Source organism: Sinocyclocheilus grahami, unplaced genomic scaffold, assembly GCF_001515645.1.
Source record: "Sinocyclocheilus grahami isolate Dianchi unplaced genomic scaffold, SAMN03320097.WGS_v1.1 scaffold121.1, whole genome shotgun sequence".
NCBI lineage: Eukaryota > Metazoa > Chordata > Actinopteri > Cypriniformes > Cyprinidae > Sinocyclocheilus > Sinocyclocheilus grahami.
The window spans coordinates 2,400,382-2,427,814 of record NW_015505300.1 but is presented as its reverse complement, the minus strand read 5'-3'; the positions used below and the strand labels follow the sequence as shown (position 1 = coordinate 2,427,814).

Below are 27,433 nucleotides of genomic sequence, written 5' to 3'. Positions count from 1 at the left end.
TTGCCAAATTATGAGATAATTACAAAACTAAATTAATTTCTAAATTAAAATTAATTTATAAAGATAATTTTAATAATAAGTTAAATAAAACAATTCTTGCTAAAGGTGTGTTTACATAGATGTTAATGACTGAAAAATCTAACTGGCCTTTACTATATGTTAAACAACAATACTAAAACAAGCATAGTAGCATACCATTCAAAAGTTTGGGTTCAACCAGATTTTTTTTGGCCTTCTTTTTTTTTGGCAGAAAGAGAGGGGAACAGGATCAGGAAAGGTCCACAAGTTGGGACTTTGCTCATGCATATTCGATGCCATGCAGAATTAAGACATATTATTCAAATGAACTCATTATGTGGTGCTATGTCAGTATACATTTCAATAAGTGAAGTGATGTGTGGCTAAGTATGGAGATTCATACTCAGAATTTGCACTCTGCATTTAACCCATCCAAGTGCACACACACACAGTAGTGAACACACACCCAGAGCAGTGGGCAGCCATATTGCTATCAAGTGTCTCACCTCAGTCGTGATATTGAGGGTGGACGAAAGTGCTGGTTATTCACTCCCCCCACCTGCCAGACCTGAGAACCCACAACCCACAAACCTTCTGGTTACAAGTCCTACTCTCTAACCATTAGGCCACGACTGCCCATAGAGCATTATGTTTAGAAGACAGATGTCCGAAAAGCATATTTATTTTTGGCCTTTTTTGCCTTTATTTAGATAAGACAGCAAGTTTGACAGGAAGGGAATTGGAAGAGAGAGAGGGGAACAGGATCAGGAAAAGTCCACAAGCTGGGACTCAAACTTGGGATACCCAAAGTGCAACGGTGCTGATTTAAAATCAGATCTCAGTTCCCAACCCTACTGATGGAACCCCTAAGATGGTATTTGGACAGGCCAGTGTAGAATGTACCACAAGCACTTAAAATTGTATGGTTATTTTATAAGTGAGAACAAAACAAGCATAAAATTCCTCCTGCCTCCATTAACTGAAGATGTCAGAACCATGTCACAATCTAGTTTTTCAACTAGATTTTTAATAGAAATGTCAAAGTAGGTCTTATATAAACAATTCAATATGATGACTAAACTGCCTTGCCTCATAATCATCAAGAAAATACCTCTGGATGAAACAGCACAATTTTCCTTAGTCATTATCTGATTTATTCTGAAATCAAAGTGGATTCATGCTGTGAGTGCTTGGAGTGCTTATGATTTCACTGACATGAAGATAAGCCATCAAAATACAGTTAGTTGAGCTATAAAGCAGCATATTTGATACGTTTTGAGGTATGAAAAAGTAGTATTTTAGTAACTTTGCTTCACTATGTGAACCAATCTGTGGTCTTTAATGAGGAGTCAACTTTCTGGCTGTTTCGTGACACTGGGAATCCAGACCTGGGGCTTACTCTATGTCCAACAAACAGGCCAAATAAGCCAGCTGCCTCCTGTGATGAGCACCAGAACAGCGCGCCGTTTGGACTTTCATGTTCAGTATTATTAGAAGTTATAAAACCTAAATCTTTCATCAAATCTGCCAACCAGCACTGCAGGGGAGTCTCGTTTAGAGAAGGATTAAAATCAGACCTCTGCACGACAAAAGTGTGCATTAATGTCTCCAATATCTCTCTAGCTCTCTTTTTTCTCCCAACTCTTGGTTTTCGCTGCTGTTTTGTTTTTTTATTCATGATCAGCAGATGCAATGCTGTGCTCATGCATATTCGATGCCATGCAAAATTAAGACATATTATTCAAATGAACTCATTATGTGGTGCTATTTCAGTATACATTTGAATAGATCATTATGTGTAGAAGACAGATGTCCGAAAAGCAGATCAGATGTGATAGAACAGATAGAGGGTAAATGACCTGGCTAACTTTACCTATTGTGTCATCTCAGTATCCTTTGGCTGACTGAGAAAGGCTCTATGGATCTAGAGTCAACTCACTCTGCTTTTAGCACTTTCATTTCATCATAAACTATGGTACAAACAATTAAATGATTCTGAAATAATTCCTGTTTTTTTACCATACACATAACCAATAAATAAGTGTTGCTTCATCAGGCTTGCATATCACATCTAACCGAACTGTGGCATTATTAGGGCTGGGCAATATACCTACAAAAACTATACTACCGTTCTGGAATATATATACTGTATATATATATATATATATATATATACACACACACACACACTTTACAATACAACTTTTGATTTGAATAATGTATTAGTAAATGTTGAAATTAACATTAACTAAGATTAATAAATGTTTTCTTTGTTAGCTCATGTTAACTAAAGCAGTAAACTAAGGTTAACTAATGTGACCTTATTGTAGTGTTACCAAATATTTTTTTCGTCAATAAGGTTGCATTCAAATTAAGAAGTGACAGTAAAGTCACTAAATACAATACTTAATAACTAAATTCCACAGCTTCACTACTAGTAGAGAGATGCTGCCAGGTAGAATTAATTCACACACGCAATCGCTCTCACTAATGCATTCATATTAATGTAATCTTTACTGTGCTACTTTATCTGTATCTGATTTAGAATGAGCAGAAATATGTGAGAAATATAACGACCCAAATACAAAAGAACTGATAAAAAAGGAGCAATAGCCATGTGGGCAGCGCTGTGTCATATGCCATAGCTGTGCACAAGGTGTTTGTCACAGCTCCAGACTTATTTGTTCATTAATGACGTCATCAACGACTAGTCGACTTCGACTCGACTTTCATCACATAAAAGTCGACTTCAAAAAATCAGAAGTCGTTCAATCCCTAGTCTCTATAGAGGACAAATATAGGTTCAGTGCCTAAAAACATTTGCTACACAACACAGGCATAAAAATACATATGTTTAATCTGTCAAATCTAGTGAAAAAGTGACTTTCATTGGTTAAATACGTATAAAGGGTAGGTATAATAAGCAAGGCTTCGGCCTACACCTTTTTTGGAAACTATGTTCATTTATTTTATTTTTTGTGAGAAGTTGTCTGAAGGACCAAAATAAACAGAATTGATGATTGATGATGTTAGTGGGAAACAGGCCTAATAGCAAACAATGTTATTTATATGAAGATCATTGTACTTAAAGGGGTCATATGATGCTTTTTTAAAGATCATTATTTTGTGTATTTGGTGTAACAGAATATGTTGACATGCTTTAAATGTTAAAAAAACACATTATTTTTCAAAAACTGTACATTATTGTAGGTTCTCTATGCCCCGCCTCTCTCAAATGCGTAGTTTTCCACAAAGTCCCTCCTTCTGACAAGCGCAGTCTGCTCTGATTGGCCAGCTGACCCAGTGCATTGTGATTGGCCAAACACCGCAAGCACTCGTCGGAAATGTAAGGCCCCTTACCATAATCGCGAGCTTCATCTTTCAAAATAAATGCAAAGACAGAGCCCGAAAGGGGAACAGAGTCGCGTGACCGACACAGTGATGAAGCTGGTATGTGTTTGTGATGTGGCCCTCTCTCTCCCTCTCTCTATCTCTCCCTCTTTATAAAATGCATTGCTGTTCTGTTGTAAGTAATCTTAAAGATTCCTAAATGCATCTGCTTTCGGAAGGCCAAATAAAGTGCTTTTGCTTTCGCCTAGAAACACACAGCGTCTCCCTGACATGGCTGCTTCAACACTAACTGCGGTTACTGAAACCACGCCTTCTTTCTTTGCGTGAACCTTTTGGCGGCATTATGCAAATATATCCACATAGTGACGTAGATATGTGGGGGTGTGTTAGAACAAGCCGTTTTAGGGGGGCATGGCAGAGTCTTAACTTTGATAGAGTATATCTCTTTGGTTCTGAGACTTTAGTCTTTGCAACTTCAGGGATCTTATCTATGCACAATCAGCTTGTAACACTCCAAAGAGAAAGGAAAACTTGAAATCGCATCATATGACCCCTTTAATAGATTTCAGTTAGGACTCTGTTCAGCTTATTTGAAAAGCACATATCTTTATTTATCACTTACATTGTTTTTAAGACTGCATACAGAAAGTTACACCAGAACACCAGCGGTCCTCATGATCAAGTATTCTGATGTTGTCTTGGGATCCCCAAAAGCATTTTCAACTAACAAATTAAACATTTACATTTTTCACTGTGCACTCAGCCTTAGCATCTCTTGCAGGGTTGAAGAGTCAAGGCAAAGCCCAAAGGGAGGCTTCCTTCCAACAAATTAATCCCTGAGAAACGCAGAGCCGAGTGCTGCCTGTACACCCCTCTATTCCCTCAATAATGAAGAATGCACACGTGTTCCTTCGGCTGCCCACCCAAACTCTTCTTTGCGTTGACTGTGACTGTTGCCATGGAGACAGTGCTTACCTCAGTGCTTCCCGAAGTGCCCCACGCTCGCTCAAAGTCGTGTGCTTGATGTCATCGAAGTTGTTCTCCAAATTCACACAAGACTGTGGGAGTAAAGCACACAGAAACATTGGTGGGACAAAGAGGCGCATTTACTGAAATTTTTAGGGGGTATGTCAGTGCATCAGTTATACAATGAATTTCAGGAGGACAACGTTATAAAGGAATATTTTTCAAGCTAATTTCTTGGCTAGAATTTTATGAACGATCTAATATGTGTCAAAATTATTTATGATTGCTTTACTCATTGTTTAGGTTGCTATGAATTTAAATATGTAATAATTCATATATTTATTATGAATTTTCATCGTTACAAAATATGTATGACTTGCTTTATTCTGTGGAACACAAAATAAGATATCTTGAAGAATGTTGACCACTGGGGACCATTAAAAATATAAAAATAAAATAATTGAGACGTAGAAGTAAAATATCTTCTACTGTATGTTCCACAGAATAAATAAAGTCATACAGATTTGGAAATTGGAATGACATGAGTTGAATTGACATGAATTGAAATGAATTTTCATTTTTGGTTTCAAGTTAAAGTTTTCGTTCCTTTTTAAAAGTTTAAGAAACACCAAAATATTGTATTGTATTTAAAAAATAATAATAATAATAATGTTTTGTGAGAGTGCACAAGCTTCTTTCTATGTTCTACTTTCTATCACTCCAAACTTTTGTTTGAGTTCCTTTTGGTGGATTTAAACAACAAACTGTACATTTTAAATTTTAAATTAATATAATCAGTATATTTGTTGTGTTCTGTAAATAAGACAACTGCTGCAAAAAACAGCAATCCTTATCCTATAAAGGAAACCAAACATCCTTTAAACAGTTCTAAATTGTGAGGAACATAAGGAATATTCCATAGGCTGTAGATTTAAATATGACCACGCTGAAGGATTATGTCGTTGAGCAGACTGTTCAGAGATGATCCTGCTTTTAAAGATTTACGAGTTTCTGCTTTAAAACGGAAGGATTAATTGGTGCCATTTAACACTGTAACATGACATGGCTGACATTATCAGAGAGGCATTAAAGAGGATTCCCCCAACCCCTCCCTTTTTAGGAGGCAAAGTTCAAGCTGCTTAAGCTGTTTTCTTTATTCCATAAGCTAATACAGTTTCACAGAAGTCATTGTGACAATTGACTTAAGCTATTTAATGAAATTCAAAGGGATGAGCATCCAGGAAATTCCCCCGTACATATATACGGCTGAGGCGCCAAGAAAATAAAATCACAACATGATTGAGATTGAGGCTAACTCGATTTCACACACTGAGTTAATTTATGGCATGAGAGAGAGTTACTACATTTTATTATAACACAGATGGGTGGTGAATAAGAAACCAATCCAGCCATCTGATATTCTGCTACAGTTCTTTTATGAACCTCCACTGGATTCTGATCTTCAGCTGGCAACCTTGTGTTGCAGAAACCTCTGCCAAGATACAGATTGAGAAGAGACAAATCCAGAATAGAGTCTGTTTTACAATGCACATCTTAATTTTTTTTTTTAAATGTTGCCTCAGTATGATGACTTGTATTCTACAAGAAGAATTTGCAGGTATTATTAATACCACTCATAAGATTTCAAAGAATATCATGACAACATCACCACGTTCAAACATCTGACCATAATTTTGATTTGATAGCAGAATATGTGAGTGGTGTGGAGAAGCAGAGTTGCATGATTTTGCCTGGAGAAGGGTTTTGTCCAAACATTTCTGTTTTTTAAATTAAATATCTTAGTAGTATTTTTTGTTCTTGACGGGTATTCAGATTTTTTGTTCAGTTTGATTTCATTTTAGTGGGAAAGGAATTGAGACAAATGGTTATTTATGCCAAAGAATCATTATTGTTTGAAAGAGAAGCATCTAACGCAAAGAAATTCATCTTTATCTTCCTGAAGGAGGCTCTAATGATGGCGTGGTCGGTGGTGGTGTTATAATAGAAAAGAAGGTTGAAGTGATCCTTTAGTCCTCACTATGTTTGTTTACATGAGTACTAGCATGGAGCACTGGCTACATTTGGTGCCGCTGCTGAGCCTCAGTTGGGGTGGGTTTCTAAATGTCTGCCAGGAAAACTTCCTGTCGCTTTAAAGCCTCAGATATTAACAAACGATGTGCCTATGTTGAAAATGAAGCTATCTTCATTTAATCTTCATGTCATTGTAAAGGTCCTCTCTTCAACTCTATTTTTAAAGAAAATTATATAGTTTAATTTGGAGTATATCTATCTATTTTATTTTTATGAATGTCTTTTTTTTTGTTTCAGAGCTCATGGCTTCAATTGCTTTGAATTTGACATGAATGTATATAGTTGTGAATATGGATAATTGCATAAATAATTCATATGAAAATGATTTTTCATGTCAGCCCCCCACGTTAAAAGAAATGTCAGAATGGTGTACTATATTGTTGTAAGTTTACACTTGATCCTTTTGAATTGATTTGCTATGTCACACACACACACAAAAAAAAGAAACAACAAAACTGCTTTGGGTTGATTGCTCATTTGTTTTTAATTAAAAAAGCAAGATATGCAAATTCATGTGCCTGGAGGTTTCCCTCTCTTTTAAGGAAAGTCACTTAAAAGTCAAAACCCCCTAGATGACAATTCAGTCTTTTGGAAATTGTTGGTGGGTTGAAAAGGATTCCAGTTTTATACCATGTATCAAAACCTAAAGTGAAAATTCATTTGTACCTATTTGTGATATATTTTACTTACTTTTGAAGTCATAATAACGTGTTTAGTTGAAGTTGTTTCTCAGTTTTCTTAGTTTTTTTTTTTTTGTTTTTTTTAATTGGAGCATGTTTTTGCTCTCTCCACAATCAATGGATCACTGCTCTATCACAAGCAGAGCACATGTTAACAGCCCATAATACAACTGCATGTCAGCAATACAGATGGGTGGATCAATCTTGAAGTACTTTTGATACTGATGCTGTATCGAGATGAATGATCCTCACATAAAGCTACCAATCTTAAGAGTTTAAGTAGTGATTTAATCATTAAAGTGCATGTGCATTACAAGTTTTGAAACTGCATTAGCAAATAGTTAGCAGGATAGGAGCAATTTCTCTTTCTGCATATCTGAACACAAATATTAATGCTGAAAGATGCATACAGTACAAATAAGTGAGAAATATAAAAAATGATATATACATTATATACATAATATACATTACTGTTCAAAGGTTTGAGGTCAGATTTTTTTTTAAAGAAATTAATAATGATAGTAAAGACTGTGAAATGTTACAAAAGATTTATATTTTAAATAAATGCTTTTCAAAACATCCTAAAGAAATATTAAGAGTATTAGAATAACAGCATGCATGATTTCTGAATGATCATGTGAAACTGAAGAGTGGAATAATGGCTGCTGAAAAATTCAGCTTTGCCATCAGAGGAATAAATTCATTTTTACAGTTTAAACTGTAATAATATTTCACAACATTATTGTTTTGACTGTATTTTTTTATCAAATAAAAGCAGCATTGGTGACCCCCAAGCTTTTAATTGGTAGTAAAAAAAAGACTTTTTGCATGGTAATATAAAAACATGAAAGAGAAGTCTGATTATTTTAGGTTAAGGCCAATTCAATTTGCAAAATGTTGGCTTTCCAATATAATGCTCAATGGCTATAATTACTCAATCTATCTTTAGAAACTGCAAACATTTTCCATTTAATAGAGGTATGAGTACTGTTACCGGTAACAATATTGATGATATTTACCTTGATGGAGCTTGGAACTGAATTTAAAAAATAAATAAATAAATACATTTTGGTATATCGGAGCCATTTCAGAATGCTTAGTTGCTTTAATCCACTCACATATTCTTTCTGATACCACACATTTTTATATAGATAATTTTATATATGTAATTTAATATCATATAAAGCACCAAGTGTTTTTTTGTGATGTAATTTCATATGCAAAAATACTTGACCTTGGTCAACCCTGCGTCATAGTAGACTAATCTCACAGCTTCTGTGTGGTATTAAAACTCATCTGTGTGGTAAAATGAAACATAATTACATTTCCAATTACACTGCGGCATTGTTGGGACTGGGATAACCATTGACATTTTCTCTTGAAATTATGTGTAGCATTTTCCCCTGCAAAGGATTAGTATAATCCAACATCTTGGGGGCTTTATTATTATTAATTAGACAAAATGCTTAGTGCTGGGAATTGGTAGTATAATTTAACAGCTAATTAATATGCAAGCTCTGGAAACAAGATTTGGTATTTCATCAACACAGTCGCCACATGGTGAAAAAGCATTTAAAATGAACATTTGAATATGTTTATGAGCCTTGACTCATAGGGCTCACAGGATATGATAATAATTGAGAGGAAATGTGGAATATTTAATCCATTTGGGGGGTGGGGGGCTGCTTATGATGCATTTCATAATGTCTCCTTTAGGTTTTTGCTGCAGTTTTCTGATGAGTGCTAAAGAATTACTCACTGACAAATTGTAAGCAAAAGGGCAGAAGAAGTCAAAATTTGAATCTCTACAATAATTGGACAAACTAGGCGGCTGGAACTAATTATAGAATTATAATCTTCAGCCCTATTATTGCTCATCAGAGTAATATGATCACAGCCATTGCCGACATAATCATTGAATCACCACCATAAACTACATCACAGAGTACCCATTATCATTGGTAAACTGGGATGAAGTTTGCTCTCAGAAGAGGATATGATGGATACAGCTTCCAGGAGATTCAGAGAACCAGCTCTAACATCTTGACAGTTGTTATTCTTCTTCAACCTCTAATTTTCATCATGCTGAGAAGTACATTGTGACCATAGCACATTGTGATAATCGGCAGCATGTAAACTTTCCATAAACAAGGAAAAACATGTATGTTCGATTTGCCGTGACAAGGGCTTTTCTTTCCATTGGCTGTTTCTTTAATATTAAATGTAAATCTCAAAGGTAGCAGTATATTAAAGAGTTTTGGAAAAGTGAGTTATTTCAGGCAGCCTGTGAGAAGAGTTTGTCTTTGTTTTTGTTTTTTACAATACTTGTGTATTGTATGTTTTTAATATATTTTTAATTTTTAACTTACATCACAGTTCCTCTCTGGGTTTCTCTTCCAGTGCTTCTTCTCATTCTTCTTAGAGGCAGTGGAATGTAGATTTGCATGGATCTTCACCCTTGGGTTCAAGGCGAGAATACTCTGAAGAACAATTCATAATCAAGATCGTTAAAAGTTTAAAGGTCAATCAATGCAAGATCATTGTTGAGTGTGTGTGTGTGTGTGTGTGCATGTGTGTGCGTGTGCGTGTGTGTGTGTGTGTGTGTGTGTGTGTGTATGTGTGCTTAATCGATGCTGAACAAATAGAGTAAACAAAACATTTTCAAGATATATAACCGCTGTAATGGATCTACAAAATCTACACAAACTATAATTATTATGATACGTTGTTAAATGCTGTTAAAACTGAGTGCGTTTACATGGACAACAACAATCCGATATTAACACGATTAAGATAATACTCTGATTAAGAATCTACAATGTAAACAGAGATTTTTGATCACCTTAATCCGGCTAAGTCATACTCGAAGTAAACACAAATCGAATTAAGATGTGGAGTATTCCTATTTTTTTGCATTATTGAAGTGCAATATAGACATGTACACACCTTAATCACATTATTACCATCGTGTAAGACTTTACAGGATACATACACGGCAGTGGTCAACCGTTTGACGGCAAACAAAAGAGCATGGTTTCAAGCAAGAAAGCACATTTGTATCTATCGTCATCTGTTTGCACATATAGCATGACATATATTTAACTGCACTTGAAGCTTTTGTAAAATTCAAAATGAAACACCCCAAACTGTATAGTACTGAAGATGAACTGTATGTTGATACGTGAAATTCTGGAGGGAACGTCGGATGGCGTCGCTTGGGAACATACCGACGTGTGCCATTAATCGATCTATGTACTATAACATGTAAAACGGGAACATGAAAAGAATATTCTAAAAGCAACTCATACAAACACCTTAATCATAATATTGTCTTATTCATAATAAGGTAAATAATTATATTACTAATGTCCATGTAAATATGCTCACTGATGCATGTTACATAATCAGATTATTATCTTCAAGTAATAGTAATGAGTAAAGTATCCCAGTAGGAATATTTGCTAAATTTACACCATAATAGCTAAGATACTTTTCATAAGTGAGAATTTTATTTTTCTATGTTGTTCTATTTTTTGTACACATAGGGGAAGATGGGGGAAGATGGCACTCTTAAGGACTATGTGCATTTATTTTTAAACTGAAAGATATTTAGATATAAGTTTAGCATGTGAAGGATGATGGCACATCAGCCAATGTGTTATTAAGGGAAATGAATAGAAACATTTGCTCACTTAGTTATATTATTACACCAGAAGCTAGTCTCAAGAGACTGGTTCCCTTTCAGTCGGTCACTCTCGACATCACGTCGGTGATGACCGATGAATTGGGATCTCGCCAGAGAGACCAATCCACTTCGAGTCTAACTAAACGGGCCAATGGACATTGGCATGAGGATTTCGCATCTGGCTGCCACACCCCGCAGCGCGGGTATAAGAGGCAGCAGGTGCAACGCATTAATTCATCCTTTCGCTTCAGAGCTAAGCGGTAGTGCAGACAGCCACACCAGGAGTGTGCGGTGGCCAGCTCCCCTGCGTGCTTCAGCACAAAAGAGCATTTCTCTAAAAGAGCAACACGGGTGATCGCATCTTTTTGAAGATGGCTTATCACCCATGTGTTTCTGGGTGCGGTCGCGATCTGGCGTCTCGGGACGGTCACGATCGCTGTCTCACGTGTCTGAGCGTTGAGCCTGCTGAGCAAGCATTCGTGGATGGTGCATGTTCTATTTGTGGGGACATGCCCATCTCGGAGTTGCATGAAAGACTTTGCTACGTCAAATGTGGCGGTGTCCCTCTGCCTCTGCCGCGATCCAGTGTTCGTCCCGGCAATTGGGGCGGCACTGTATCTGGTGGAGTCAGAGGTGATTTGAGGATCACGGTGACGGCTTCCCCAGAGGGAGTTCGTCACCCCTCAAGCACTCCGCAGCCGGTGGAGCAGCCACAGGGACGCGCTGGCCCCTCTACAGGGTGAAGGGAGCCAGCCGTTTTCTTCGATTTGCCCCCTCGAGACCAGATGTCAATCGCTGCATCAGAGGGTGATCTCTCTCTCTCCGGGGATGACAACTCGGCTGTGTTGTCCCCTTCAGGTGTAACAGCATTGTCGTCATTGTCGACAAGGGTGGTCACCACCGGGCAGTCCTACATGAACTGCGTGCTTCAACGGACCTCGCGCTTCGAGCGACTAAGGTGACCGCACAGTCCCTGGGTCGTGCGATGTTCACGCTAGTGGTCCAGGAGCGCCATCTCTGGCTGTGTCTGGTCGACATGAAGGAGCATGATAAGGTGCAGTTCCTGAATGCTCCCGTGTCTCAGACCGGCCTTTTCGGCAACGCTGTCGAGAGTTTCGCCCAGCAGTTCTCGGCGGCATAGGAAGCAGACAGAGGCGATCAAACATATCCTGCGCCGGAGGAAACCTGCTGCTTCCATCCCGACTGCAGCCCCTCAGACTGCTCCTCACCCTGGGCACCCACCTGTGGGTGCCCCCACTCCCATGCAGCAGCAGCAACCTTCCACCAGGCAGCAAACCTGGCGGTAAGTGCAAGTGCAAAACAAGAGGCCCTGAGACGGGTGACCCGGAGATGGAGGAGACTGCTCGTCGGGAGATGGTGACCGCACCACTCCCTCCCCTGGAGGAGGGCCGGGTGGAGAATCCTTTGTTTCGTTTTGTTTTTGTTCTGCCGCTGACCCAGCAGCCAGCGGTACCCAAACCTTCAATAAAAGAGTGGTTTCCTCAGTCTCTGGGTCTCAAGAGAAGGAGAGTTGTGAACTGTGCATCACAGGGTTCTCTCTCGACAGCGGGCAGCAGTGGGTTGCCCAAGAGTACCCCTCCTGCCTATTCGCGAAACCAGTTAGGGGCTGTAGCATTCAAGTCCCCGCTTCATGTCGTCACACGCCGGGCTGTCACAAGCCTCAAGCCGGGACCCTGTGTTTTCTCCCACACACGGAGGAATCAGGGGAGTGTTACACTTCACACCCGGACTCCGCCCTCTGCGGTCAGAGGCCAGGCCATCACAGGCCTAGGGTCGAGTCCCTGTGTTCCAAGGCAAGGCAAGGCATGTTTATTTATATAGCACATTTCGTACACAATGGTAATTCAAAGTGCTTTACATAAAAGAAAGTAAAATAATCATTAAAAAAAAATCACAAAAACAAAACAAGGAATTTAAAAACTTTGAAAATGATTTAAAAATGTATTTCAAATGAATATAGGAGTTAAAAAATAGAAAATGATTATACATAAAATACAGTACAATCATTTTGTGGTGTTCCACCATGCTGCCCCACCGTGAGTACGTACCTCTGGCACAGTCTCTCGGAGTTCAGGGGCTTCTGGTTCACTTCAGTCAAGATTGTCGATGCCCCTGTCTTGCATGCGGAAATCGCAGTCCTGCTGGCAAAGGACGCGATAGAGCCGGTCCCTCCAGCTGATATGAGATCGGGGTTTTACAGCCCTTACTTCATTGTGCCCAAGAAAAGCGGTGCGATACGACCGACCTTGGATCTGCGAGTTTTTGAACCGTGCACTTCACAAGCTGCCGTACTTTCATGTCTCGATCCTCTCGTGGTACAGGCCATTCCTGCGGTTCTCGTTCGAGTGTCGGGCATATCAGTACAAGGTCCTGCCCTTTGGGCTGTCCCTGTCACCTCGCATCTTCACCAAAGTCATGGAGGCAGCCCTTGTTACTTTGAGAGAACGGGGGGTGCGCATTCTCAACTATCTCGATGACTGGCTAATACTCGCACAGTCTGACGCCTCAGCCAGTTGGGTCTTCGGGTCAACTGGGAAAAGAGCAAACTCGTGCCAATGCAGAGGATCTCTTTTCTTGGCATGGAGTTGGATTAGGTCAGTCAGACAGCACACCCCACCCAGGAACGTGCTCAGTCGGTGCTGAACTGCCTCAAGACTTTATCAGGCAGGATGGCGGTCCCACTGAAATTCTTTCAGAGGCTCCTGGGGCATATGGCTGCAGCTGCGGCGGTAGTTCCGCTCGGTCTGCTCCATAGGAGACTGCTTCAGCACTGGCTCCATGGCTGAGTCCTGAGGTTGGCATGGCGACGAGGTACTCACCGGGTTCAGATTACACCGGCCTGCCGAAGAACCTTCAGCCCGTGGTCAGATCCCTCGTTTCTTCGGGCAGGAGTGCCCCTGAAACAGGAATCCAGGCATGCTGTGGTATTCACGGATGCCTCGGCCACCGGCTGGCGGGCCACTTACATCGGGCACGCAGTCTCAGGGGTTTGGACGGGTCCCCAACTGCGTTGGCATATCAATTGCCTCGAGTTGCTAGCAGTATGCCTTGCCCTGAGCCATCCAGGCATGCTGTGGTATTCACGGATGCCTCGGCAACCAGCTGGGGAGTCACGTGCAACTGGCACGCAGTGTCAGGAGATTGGACGGGTCCCCAACTGCGTTGGCATATCAATTGCCTCGAGTTGCTAGCAGTATGCCTTGCCCTGAGCCGCCTTAGAGGGTGCCTCGGGGCAGGGACGTTCTGGTTGCGTATATTAACCAGCAAGGCGGTTTACGCTCCCGTCGCATGTCGCAACTCGCCCGCCACCTCCTCCTGTCGAGTCAGAAGCATCTGAGGTCTCTTCGTGCCATCCACATCCCAGGAGTATTCAATCAGGCAGCTCTTCAAGGAGAGTGGAGACTCCACCCCCAGGTGGTTCAGCTGATCAGGAGACGGTTCGGAGTTGCTCAGGTAGACCTGTTTGCATCTCCAGAAACCCCCCACTGAGAGTGGTTCTATTCCCTAACCGAGGCAATGCTCGGCTCGGACACACTGGCACACAGCTGGCCCCGGGGCCTGCGCAAATATGCCCCCCCCCCCCAGTGAGCCTGCTCTGCGGAGTTCAGGGGCTTCTGGTTCACTTCAGTCAAGATTGTCGATGCCCCTGTCTTGCATGCGGAAATCGCAGTCCTGCTGGCAAAGGATCTGCGAGTTTTTGAACACTGTGCAAGATCAGGGAGGATGAGGAGCAGGTCTTGTTAGTGGCTCCATATTGGCCCAACAGGACCTGGTTACCGGAACTCATGCTCCTCGCGACAGCCCCTCCCTGGCCGATTCCTCTGAGGAAGGATCTACTTACTCAGAGATGGGGCACCCTGTGGCACTCGCGTCCAGACCTCTGGAAACGTCATGTCTGGTCCCTGGACAGGACGGTGGTTCTAGGTGACCTACCCTAAGAGGTAGTTGACACCGTCACTTCACAGAGAGCACCGTCTACGAGACACGCTTACACCTTGAAGTGGAACCTGTTCATTGAGTGGTGTTCTTCTCACCGAGAGGACCCCCGGAAATGGCCAATCAGTGTCATGCTTTCCTTTTTGCAGCAAGGGTTGGAGCGAAGGCTGTCTCCCTCCACCCTTAAAGTCTACGTCGCTGCAATTGCTGCTAACCATGACCCCGTGGAAGGGACGTCGGTGGGGAAGCATGACCTGATTATCAGGTTCCTTAGGGGGGCGAGAAGGCTAAATCCTCGACGGCCCCCCTCTATACCCTCTTGGGACCTGTCTCTAGTGCTCGGAGCACTAAAGCAGGGCCCATTTGAGCCTTTTCAGACAGTCAAGCTGAAGTTTCTGTCAATGAAAACTCTGCTCCTGCTTGCATTGGCCTCCATCAAGAGGGTAGGGTACCTGCACGCATTTTTGGTCGACGATTCGTGCCTAGAGTTTGGACCGGCTGACTCCCAGGTAATTCTGAGGCTCCAACCCGGCTATGTGCCCAAGGTTACCACTAGTCCCTTCAGGGATCAGGTGGTGAGCCTGCAAGCGGTGCCCTGGAGGAGGCAGACCCAGCCATAGCTTTGCTTTGTCCCGGCCGAGCATTGAGATGCTACGTAGACAGGACGCAAAGCTTCAGGACCTCAAACCAGCTCTTTGTCTGTCGGAGGCCGGCAGAAGGGAATGCCGTCTCTAAACAGCGGATGGCCCACTGCATAGTGGATGCCATCACCCTGGCCTATCAGGCACAGGGTGTGCCCTGCCCGTCCAGGTTGCGAGCTCACTCTACTAGAAGTGTTGCATCCTCCTGGGCGCTGGCTCGTGGCAGCTCGCTGGCAGATATTTGTAGAGCTGCGGGCTGGGCGACCCCAACACGTTCGCTAGATTCTATTGCCTTCGTGTGGAGCCGGTATCCTCCTGTGTTCTCACCTCAAAAGGTTAGAAGCACTGAGAGGCCCCGGCTTTGGGTCGGCTGCTAAAACCGCTCTAGAGAGTCCATATCGTAGAACTTGTCGAGCTCCTCCATCCCCTCGGCAGCCAGACGTGGCGGAGCGTCCAGCACCAGGCCCTCACTCGATGAATCCGTGAGAACCAGTAGAGGGCTGGGTTCCATATGTAGAGACCTAAGTGGATCCCATATGTCTAAAATCCACGGTATAACCTCAGAGCCTGTGTTTCCCCGGAAGACTTTCTGCTATTTTCCAAGAGGGTTACAATTACCTCTAATTTTCTATATGCTCCTAAATGGTTGTTCATATGTGTAAGTGCTTCCGAAACCTCTTTCGGGAAGGATGGCCTTCCGCAACGTTCCGGCTGCAAGTGGAACGGGCACGTTTTGCCAGTTATCCAGTCTTACTGAGTGGGTAGTGCCGTAGCAGCAGTAACTGGTCTTCTTGTGGTAAGCCCTGGCCTACGCCAAAAAGAAGGGGTGCAGGTGGTTTCCACAGGACACTGGAAGGGGCAGTATCTGTGGCACTTTGGTAGGGATCCCAGTTCGTCGACTGAAAGGGAATGTCTCGGTTACGTATGTAAACCTCATTCCCTGAGGGAGGGAACGGAGACGTTACATACGTAACCTAGTGACGTTCTCTTTCATGTCTCCTTGAGCTTGAATGGACACATACACACAAAATTATCGCTGTCTGTGTCATTTATGTTAATCAAACAACAAAACACAGCTTTAATATATATTTAATCACCATTAATATTTAATTTATTCAGTGAACACTACTCCACTAATCTAAAAATACTGATGTGTCCACAAATCCCTCATTAACAAATAGACACACACACACTCAAAATGGTATTCAACACAATACAATGCTACAAGTAACTACATCATTTAACTTCATAACTGTTTAAATCTCACAAATGTTGATTTCCAAATTAAATTACAAAAATTAAAATAATGTATCCATTCATAAAAAGTTTTGAGATGAGATTTTGTGCCGTTGATTATAAGTAACGTTGCACCTACATGTCTACTAACTCTCATTAGAGTATTAGTAGAGTATTAGTAGACTAGTAGGGTTAGGGTTACAATAAGTTGACAGGTACTTGCAAAAGTTACTTAGAGTCAGTAGAATGTCTGTTGGGAGACCATGACAATAAAGAGTTAGCAGATATTATGCAAAGAGTCTACTAATACTCTGATGTGAGTTAGCAGACATGTAAGTGCAACAATACTTATAATCAAGGGACCATCAAAATAAAGTGTTACGAAAAATTAAGGTGGGGGCATTGTTATCTTGCCCCAGGGGGCATCTTACCCTGTGTTACCCTAAATTATGTAGCATTTTTTTATATATTGTACTGACAAATAGATTGCATGGAATGATATATAGGGCATACCATGAAAAAAAATAACTATTTAACTATAACTATATTTAATATCTAGGCTATATATATATATATATATATATATATATATATATATACACACATACACACAGTATTGGGACATTACACATTGAACCTTGTGAATTATGCATAAAAATTGTCTTTTTTTTCTAGTACTCCCTATATATCATTGCATGCAATATATTTTTGGTGATAAACGTGCCAAAAGTAGCACTTCTGGAATAAAAAATTTAAATAAAATGCCTGCAAGCCAAACATGCCTTTCTACTCTCAGTCAACTGACAGTAATACAAAAGTATTTTTATTTCCATTATTTCCATAAAACTATTTTTGCTTTTTTTTTTAAATATCTCAATACTGCAACACATTACATTTAAAAGTAACACTGAAGTACCCAACACTGAATAATATGAATAGTTCTACAGCAAAAATTAAGAAAAAGCGAAGATAATCATGCATTTGTGTCCACAAACATGAAAGCATTTAAAAACATTGATATGAACTACAAAGCACACTCAAGTCAAGGTCCTTAAAGAGGCCGTCTGTGACAACACTGATTAGAACACCAGTGCAGTGGGGCCAATAAAGAGGGGACTGACTGAAACAGTAAAGTGTGAAATGAGAGCCATGATGGGAAACATCATTTGATTCAGGAGCAACCTTCATTTCAAATATGTACGGCACCTTCATGCCTGCCAGTCAAATCACCCCACCAGTCGAGGAGCTGAAGGCAGGCACCATTGTGGGATCTTTTAATGGCAAACACAATTAACAGGTAGTTTACTGAGGGAGAAGAGAACAAGTGAGGGAGAAGCAACCATTACCATCACACTAATACCAATTTCATGCTCTTCGTAGTGTAATGAAAAAACCATGTCCACAGTCATTTCACTGTGCTGAAATACTATCTGACAAAGGCCAGAACAGCAAGCTAGGAGCAAATTGAAATAAGCCACTTTGGCATTCTAGCCCATAAGCCAGGTGTCAGAAAAACCTTCACCCAAAAAAAGGACATTGACAGAAATTCCTGACATTTGAATGCTGTGGTGACTCTTGTGCATTATCTGTGTGAATATTTGTCCAATGAATATGGTTTACAATCAGTCATGCACTGTTTCCTAAACAAATTTCAGTCTTGTGTTTTGCCATTTTATGCTACAAAACTTTCAGAAGAAACATGTTTGACAACAAATATAGTGAGACAGATGAAACAGTCCTTTCCATTTACTCGTAGAAGCATGGAGGGATAAATTATTGATAACACTATTAATATGTAGCATGTGTAAATCATTCTTAGTTTTGTTGGGGGTATAGAGAACTGAGCTGGAAAGGTAGGTCTTACATGAAACTTTTTAATATTTTTATCTTTTATAATAAATTGTATTCTAGGGATGAGCGAATGCACGCAAGTACTCAAAAGTGACAGCACTGATCGCTCATTAAAGAATTCTTACCATAATTGTTTCATAAAGAGTAACAACTGCAGCAACAAATCAGGCAGTCGGCCATTACATATAAAAAATTTAAAAAAACCTGCAACAGGATGCCAACGCTGGATGCTGATTGGTTAAAATCACTGCTTATTACATGGCTAAATATGGACATGAAATACTGACAAGCTGACTTTTGTAACTTTACCAGATGGTGATAAACGCAAAAAAGTCCAAAGTCTATTGTCAATAATGCAGCAATTTAAAGCTCACGCAAAAGTCATTTTTAAACCAAGCAGCGTTCTATTCCCATGATTCTTTTATTAAATTTTTGCAGACATATAAAACATGGCAAATTGGCAAAAAAACTACAAGAGAACTTTTTCACCCTGACGCCAAACAAAACAAACACTGTAACAATATTACAGTAATATTAATTCTGAAGTCCTCGGAGGACGTTTTCAAAAAAAATATCCAGTTGCATTTGAATGAATCAAGAGAAAGTGATTTTGTGCATACTATCCAACATCAGAGCTGCAGAGTCACGAAAGCAGTGTTTCAATTTTACCAGACTGCGTTTTTTGTTGTTTATTTGCATGACGGCAAATATTTAGGGAATATTTGACAATTAAATAATGCAAATCAGTTTGACTTTCAAAAGAAAAACACAAAAGTTCCATTCGACATATAGCCCATAGCATTTAGTTTGGCTATTTTAGCACTAAAGAGTGTTGTTTAAAGGAAATCTTCTTTGTTATCATTCATTTCATCTCTCACAGAAATGACAAAAACATTAGGTTTGCACAGTATTGTTCCCTTGCTTGGACTGCTGATAACTGAGTCAGTCAAGCTACTGTTTATTTGCCATAATAGGCTCAGTCTGAGAAGCAGAAGTAATAATGGGCGAGTTAAGCCATGTTTGACCAGTCACAGATGAACAGATTTGGAAATCTATGGACGGCAACCTCAAAGTGGTGCACAGTCCACACAGAGCCAAAAAGGAAAAACAAGCTTGCATTAATAATAAAAAAGAACACTTGATCAAGGTCAGTACTGAAACATGCTCTGTAAGTAGTGACTTAATGATTTTAGAGTGAAGGCTGTTTCTTGTAAACAATGAAAAACATTGTGCACCTTTGCCAATTTGATCAATATTGTGTAAGGGGAAGCACATCCATAAGAAGAAAAGATCTATATAAGAAGAGATCAATATCTCCTCTAAAGTCCCTCTGAGATGGTTAAACAAGCTCTAGATGAAAATCATAGTCTATTTCATGTCAAATAGGCTTTTAGTGGAACAAAGATGGAAATTAAAGTGTGGGCCCATTTTTATGACCAAACAGTGGTTCACTCTGCATAGTTATTGCTTTTTGTGTATTCACTTCTAAAGGTCGTAAGGCAATTGGTGAGGTATTATGGGATTCTTTTACTAGATATATACAATAAGCCTTCATGAGATGAGAACTGTTCACAAGAGGGTATGTCGCTTTGTCGCTTGAAATAAAAACTGTTTTAAAATGTCAGCAAGGTTCAAGTTTCTTCCGTGAGGTAGGTTTCTCCTCGCAAAATACCACAGCATTAGGATGAAAAAAAAAAGCTGTGGAACTCAACAGAATGAAATCAAAGCAGAATCGCACACTGACGAGCAAATGTATACATTTCATTAAAGCATGCCAGGCTTTGGCTAGAAAGAGAAGGCATTTTAAGCAGCATGTGATGTGCTGTGTTTCATTTCCACCAGGAGAGCTCTGGAGACTGGCTTTATCACTCTCTGCTGGTCATAGTGATCCACTGAGACAACAAATCAATACTAGCTTTTTTCCTGCCAAAGTAAGCAAAATCTGCTCCCGATCCAGAACAGTGAATATGATGAAATGATAGCAGATGATGTGGTCTGATGTCAGTCATAAGGATTCTGCAAGCATAGGATGTAATATATACATATATATATACAGTATATACAGCCCCATTGAAATCCACTTGAAGTAAGGCCATTTTTGAAATTGCCTTGTTTTATTGTTGTGATTATTTTTTTTATTATTACTTTCCTTTCTTTTATGTAAAGCACTTTGTATTACCATTGTGTATGAAATGTGCAATATAAATAAACTTGCCTTGCCTTGCCTAAAATACCTAATTTATATGTATTTTTTTCCCTGTGAAGCAAAGCTGAATTTACAGCAGCCATTACTCCAGTCTTTAGTGTCACATGATCCTTCAGAAATCATTCTAATATGCTGATTTGGTGCCTTTTTTTTTTTTGGATGATCTAAAGCACATCTTGATCTTCAATGGAAGAACTTCTGATCGACTGTATAAAGATTCACATGATAAATGACCAGTGTTGGGCAGTAACGCATTACTGTAATTTGATTACTTTTTTAGTAACGGAGCAATTTAACTCGTTATAATTTTCAAAATAGTAATTAGAGTATAGTTACAAGCCGAAGTCGCTATACGTTACTGACGCATTACATTGCTGACAGAATGCAGTGTTTTATAATCTAGAGATTGCAAAAAGGATGTAGCACACGCACTGTTGAGTCAAGTGCCAGTGGATCTTGTACCGGCGTGGTACAAGATGGGCGAGTGCGGGTGCGGGTGCGGGTGTGAGTGGGTAGACACGTGTGTGTGTGTGTGTGTGTGTGTGTATGAGGGATGCGGGAGAATAAAATGATTCACGGGACTCCCACAAAATGGAAAGATCTAAAGATTTATTATGCATATATTTATTGTGTTATAACAGAGATTTGTGAGATTGCGATGAACTGAGATGTCTTTTAGAGATTATAAATGCAGAGCTCTTTGCTGGCATTCTGCCATGCCAAACCATGCACGCAGCAGCCGCTTGCTTTAGTTAAAAAGAACAGTGTTCTGTGAATGTTGATGCTTTAATAACAAATATTTATCGGGAGCGTGTATGCTGGGATTTCATAAATTTAATGGAGAAAAAAGTAACGTAACTAGTAATGTAACTAGTTACTAATTACTTTTTAAATAAAGTAATCAGAACAGTAACGTGATTACTTTTAAAAGGAGTAATCAGTAATTTGATTACATTTTCAGAGTAACTTGGCCAACACTGTAATTGACACAAGTAGAATTCTTATTTATTTAATAATAACTGTTTGTTTTACTTTTTTTCAAAGTCCTAAAACCTTAGGCTTAAGTAAAGTTTGAAATTAGATTTTGAACCCCGATGTGAGATTCAATGTGAACTTTTAAATGGGTAATTTATAAAAGACAGCACCAACCCCGAGCATAGAGTCCACACTAAAAGCAAGATTTTGTCTCTGTCTAAATGAGTTCAGGTGTGTTCTCTGCTATAATTAATAGTAATGAAACATCATCCAGATGCAGAAAAAGGGCAAATTCATAACTAAAAGCATTTATGCAATGATCTCAATGTAGGCAACTTGACCCCTTTTCAAAGCACACTTAATCTTTCATAACAAAGCCCCCTCCCTCCCTAAGGCGGAATAGTTAAACACAATCTACAGAGATCCTTGCCTAGTCTTTTTGCCTCAAATCAATACAGAAATTGATCCTCCATAGTTGAAATAAAGCCACAACGCTCCAGCAGCCCAGCAATGTTCAGCACAAGCCCAGAATATCATTTAGTCCTGTAACATAATTATAGAGAGCAATACAGATCATTTGGCATCAACATCCTCTTGCTCAGCTAAAGGTCTCCTGAAGCTTCTCTTCAGGTTTCAATGAGTAAAATGGAGCTGATTCACATTGAAAAGCACATTCGATAACTGGCTAGGCATCTGTGAGAGGCCTACTATGCTCTTGACCAACCATGTTCACAAATTCTTCACATTATTTTATGTAAAAAGGCATTAAACATTCTGCATTATTTTATTTGTAAGACTTTTTTATGACTAAATTTGGTAATGGGAGAGTAAAATTATTTTTAAAACATACACCGTTCAAACTAGGCTGCTTATGTTGAAGTGTTCGGGATGTGGTTTTTAATGATGAGACCTTTTTTGTAATCAGGCTCTCAAAAAGTATATAAAAATTTGGATATAGATTAATCGGCCAACATATCGGTTATCGGCTTTCAAAAATAAAGGATTATCGGTTATCGGTATCGGCCAAAATTTTCATATCGGTGCATCCCTACTGAAAAGGTTCATTAAAGCTATACTGAAGATTTTGATTGTGTCCATACAATGAAAGTCAGTGGGGTCCAAGACAACACTAGACCCCAATTGACTATTGTATGGGCAAAACAATAACAAAACATTTCTCAAAATATCTTATTTAATGTTCCACAAACATTAAACAAATTAAAAAGAAAGACATTACGGGTTTGGAACAACATTAGGGTGAGTACATTTTTGGGCAAATTGTCCCTTTAAGGTCTTAAATCACTCGATCCAATTGTAAGCAGCAAGAAAGTATAAAAAGCACTGGCTAAGTCCTAGTTGGTCAGACTTTTCAGCAACTAAACACTGTATTCTGTACTACATTCAGCACTTCCTCAAAAACTAGTACCAGGCTATGAAAATGTATGTATTAATGTTTATTATTTCAAACTAAGGAAAGGGTAACAGAATGGACCAAGTTCAAAATCCTGTGCTCCAGAAGAGAGGCCTGTCATGCCGTTCAAAGGGTCTAAACAGGGTGTTTGTGAACAGATTTCTTAATACCCCTCACTTGTGCCTGGGATAATCATTGACTTAGGGTCATGAACTGGTTGAGTGGATGACAGTATGATAACCCAAGCTGAAGGGTTGCTGGCTCATCAATGTCCATTCAAACACATTTTGTTACACAACAGGAATTTTTAAAAGTATATATATACAGTGCCGCTTCTATCTATCTATCTATCTATCTATAGTACTAATTTCATTCATTCATATATATTTGATATTATTATTTCATCTTAATTGTTAATTTTATGGTAAATGTTAATTTAATGAATAATCATAATAATCAAGCCAATAATAATCAAGCCATTTAAATATACAGTCCTCAGACCAGTATTCACATAATTCTTTGAAACTGTACATGGTACACACTCATATATTTCATATTATGATATTTCCACTTTCTAGATCAAATCTGAATATAGAACATCTATATATCTATGTATATTAGTGAAAAGTTTGGAATATTTACAATATTGAATGTTTTTGTTTTTGAAAGAATTCTCTTATGCTCACCAAGACATTATTTATTTGACCCAAAATACAGTAAAAAAAATATTAACATTGTGAAAACTTTCCATTTCAAATTTTCCATTTTAATATATTTTAAAATCTAATTTATTGCTTTAATGGCAAATTAATTTTGAGCAGTCATTACTCCAGTGTCACATGATCCTTTAGAGATCATTCTAATCTGAAAATATATCTTATTTAATTTACATCATAAAATGAGGAACAATTGTTTTGTTTTACTAGATTCTGGTATCTTCAGATCTGGATCTTACTCAAGTATTTGATATGTGTATACTTATCAGCCTTAGTATACACACTAAATGCAGCTGTTCAAAAAGAAAAAAGCTCCTCCTTCCTAACTAATACATTTTACACAAGAATACACTTTTGCTCACTGACAGAGAGTGGTGTATCTACCTTGAGCAATCACACTACATGTGTACTATGTAACCATTTATATAAGTACTTACATCAGTAGCATATATCATGAGGCCAATGCCTTGGTAAGCACCAAATGTAATCGCGGACCATTACTGGATTACTGGAAAAACTCCCAAATTTCCTCCTGGACTCGAAAAGTTCTTCTTTTTTTATGGCGCGGATAAAAGCTCCAGCAGGTACAGCATCTGACTTTGACGTCCATGATATGGATGTCTGTCCGCTAATGGGGCTTTCATAACGTTCATATTGCAATTTTGTCTTTCAAGTCGACAATTGTCTATCACGGTACTTGACTTGCTATCAGGAAGTGGTCATTGTTGGGGTTCGGGGCCTTCCATAAAAAGCCGTAGCCCTTTGTGTAAACGGCACCATTAATCTGGTTTTTAACGAACACTGATGGCCATCCCGGATGATTTTTTAATGAATCCGTGAGCACACACAAAGGCACATATTTAGCGCTCTCGAAAAAGCAGGATATTAAAATGAGACGTCTGACAGCACTGCCAAAATGAATGGCCAATTTAATTGCCCCACGGACAGCCATTTTTATGACATTTAGTGAGGTATTTTCAGTGGCAGACAGGAGTCATTTAGAGCACGTTTTAAGTGCACTCTGCACGCCAAGGTCACGTTGCCATAGTCATAACACTCATGAATAGAAATGCTTATGAGAGTCGTCAGTAACAGTTCTATTTTCTCTATGAAAGTCAATGCCCATATCTGCTCAACTTAAAAGAGAAAGCTTTATCTCACCTGAGCAGAGACGTCATCCGGTGTGTGCTGTGCATACCAAGACCTCATAAAGAAGACTGTTTTCTCTTAGGCTCACCGCTAACAGATAAGTTTCATGTAAATCAGATGTGCTAATGCTAGATCAAACAAGGCAAATGCTACGGACAGTAGGAACTAATACTGGAAATATAGAGACACTGAAGTTGAGAACGGGCCTGAATTTAAACACTGCACCATTTCAAAAGGAACAAAATTAAAACATTTAATTATGCCTTCTTATGTTTTGATTAGCTGATTGATTTTAATTAAGGAACATGGAGTCTTAAAAAAAACATTTAATGCCTGTTTTACTAGACCAATTTAACCACTAAATTAGCAACCTACTTGCTTAAGTGCACTTGATAGAAACAAAACATGATTTACCAGTCATGTTTACTGCTTTGAAATCTAAAAAGGATGAAATTAAAAGCTACCTGATTTGTCAATGCCTGTACCTTGGGGGTGCCATCATGCATGCACTTCTCACAAATTAAAGGGCCTGTTGTCTCCAAAGTGTATTGCTGCACTTTGGGGGTGGGGTGGGGGGGACTAAACAATGAAGGCCATCATGCATGCACTGCTCACAAATTAACGGGCCTGTTGTTTCCAAGGTGCATTGTACATCAGAAGTGTAACATATGTGACTGTACACTTGTTTGTCTGAAGGAAATTATCCTTAAATTGGACCTGTACATTTTCATTAAGCTACTAAGTATGGCTTCATCAGTGTTGAAAGGCTACAGAGAGCTCAACCACTGAACGAGTCCCTGTCCAAGGTCCTGAAATCTCTTCCTAGCAGCACACAAGGCCATGTTAAAAAAAATAAATAAATAAAAACCATTAATTTTACCTTTTATTGCCCCTTTTGGTTTGTTTTATTTGTTCTATTTATTTATTTATTTTATTTTATTTTCTTCTTTATTATTGGTTTATTGTGATCTTGTTTGTCACTGGTTATGCTCAACCTAAGGCTGTTCACGTGTTGTTAGATTATGTGATGTGTTTATGTACCTTGTTTGTTTGTTGTAAATGGAAGCATAATAAAAACAATTAAAAAAATAAAAAAATGTTTACCTTTTATTCATCTCCACCTTTTAAAACATTCAGAGGGATTTTGCCTGTCCTTCACGTTTAAACATTGAAGACTGGAGAAGAAAATCCTAGCTTTTACAAAGTAACTATGTAATGGAACTGTAAATGGACAAACTTTTAGTGCAAAATTTTAAAAATCATAATTTATAATAATATCATCCTCATAAATATCATAATGCTGTGCCTCTAGATTTAGATTGAAATGAACCATTCTGAACAAGTAGGCTATAATATTAAAAGTGCATATTTTAGCTTTAAAACCAAGCAGTATTTTTATTTATTATTTTTCTTCTTTCAATGTGTCTGTATTATGCACAACAGTGCAACTTTCAAAGTTGTGTCTCGCAGTCTCCCACACAAATCACCTTACCTGACTAAAACATGGACACGTGCCTAAAAATAGTCTAGCAACAGATGAGTGTGTAAAAACGTCTTCCCGAACGAAATATACAAAGCTCAGATACACTATGCGTGTCGCTTTACCTCGATATCCGGCAATTCTTTGCTCAGCATTGTAGCCATTATGTCCGATCTGCAGTATGATCCGATCTCTTCTCCGTTATAGAGACGAGAGAGCGTTTGTTTGACTCTAGCAGATCCAAGCACGCGCTCAGACTTTAGTGAGCGCGCCTTAAAACACGCGACTAGTCCATTATGTCACCGATCACATCTCAGCCCAGCAGCAGCTGTGAACTTTGTATTGCCGCAGGCGTGATAAAGTCCTATTCTTAAAACACCTGTACCCACATTGTCTCTTTTCACCCTATACATTTTTTTTTAATTGACACGTTTGGGCAAAATGTTAGTAGTTCTGGGTGAAATGGTAGATTCCGACAACAGACGAAGTTTAGAGGGTCAAAGTTTACATGGAGGGTAAGGCTAGGCTGCACGTGTACGTGTTGATTTATAACCCTTGTTTTCGGTATTTAAATAAATATATACAATATCTTATATATATTATAAATCCTGCTATCTATCTATCTATCTATCTATCTATCTATCTATCTATCTATCTATCTTTCTGTCTGTCTGTCTGTCTGTCTGTCTAGTATATATATATAATAATTAGTATACATTAATAATTTACGTTATTTTTCCATATATATATATAATTACAGTTTTTCTCAATTGCTTTGGCTCAATTCTCGAATTAAACTTTTTTTTCCCGAAACAGTAAGTTCAGATCTCTGAACAATTAGCTTCTTGTTCACATCAGATTGGATTTTCTTATTGATTTGATCAAATTGCAAATGCTTTGGCACATGTGTGCAAACAGTAAGTACAATTGTCTGCAGTTTGCACAACAACTAATTGCATATGGCTTGTTGATCAAAACTGATGAGCCGATTCTCACTTAAACTGTCAAACTCTTCACAAC

General features: G+C 39.1%; 1 protein-coding gene across 1 annotated transcript in view; it reads right to left on the bottom strand.

Moving 5' to 3' along the window:
• LOC107589900 (dihydropyrimidine dehydrogenase [NADP(+)]-like) overlaps positions 1–26,680 on the bottom strand; it is a gene marked incomplete at its 3' end in the record, with an annotated part of 31,880 nt that extends 5,200 nt beyond the window's left edge. Inside the window, exons 1-3 of the mRNA XM_016278475.1 lie at positions 26,539–26,680; positions 9,476–9,586; positions 4,345–4,427 (exon numbers count right to left, since the gene is read on the bottom strand). Of these exons, the coding sequence (XP_016133961.1) occupies positions 4,345–4,427; positions 9,476–9,586; positions 26,539–26,577 (233 nt within the window). The remainder of the gene's footprint in view (positions 1–4,344; positions 4,428–9,475; positions 9,587–26,538) is intronic.
• Positions 26,681–27,433: the final 753 nt, after the last annotated feature.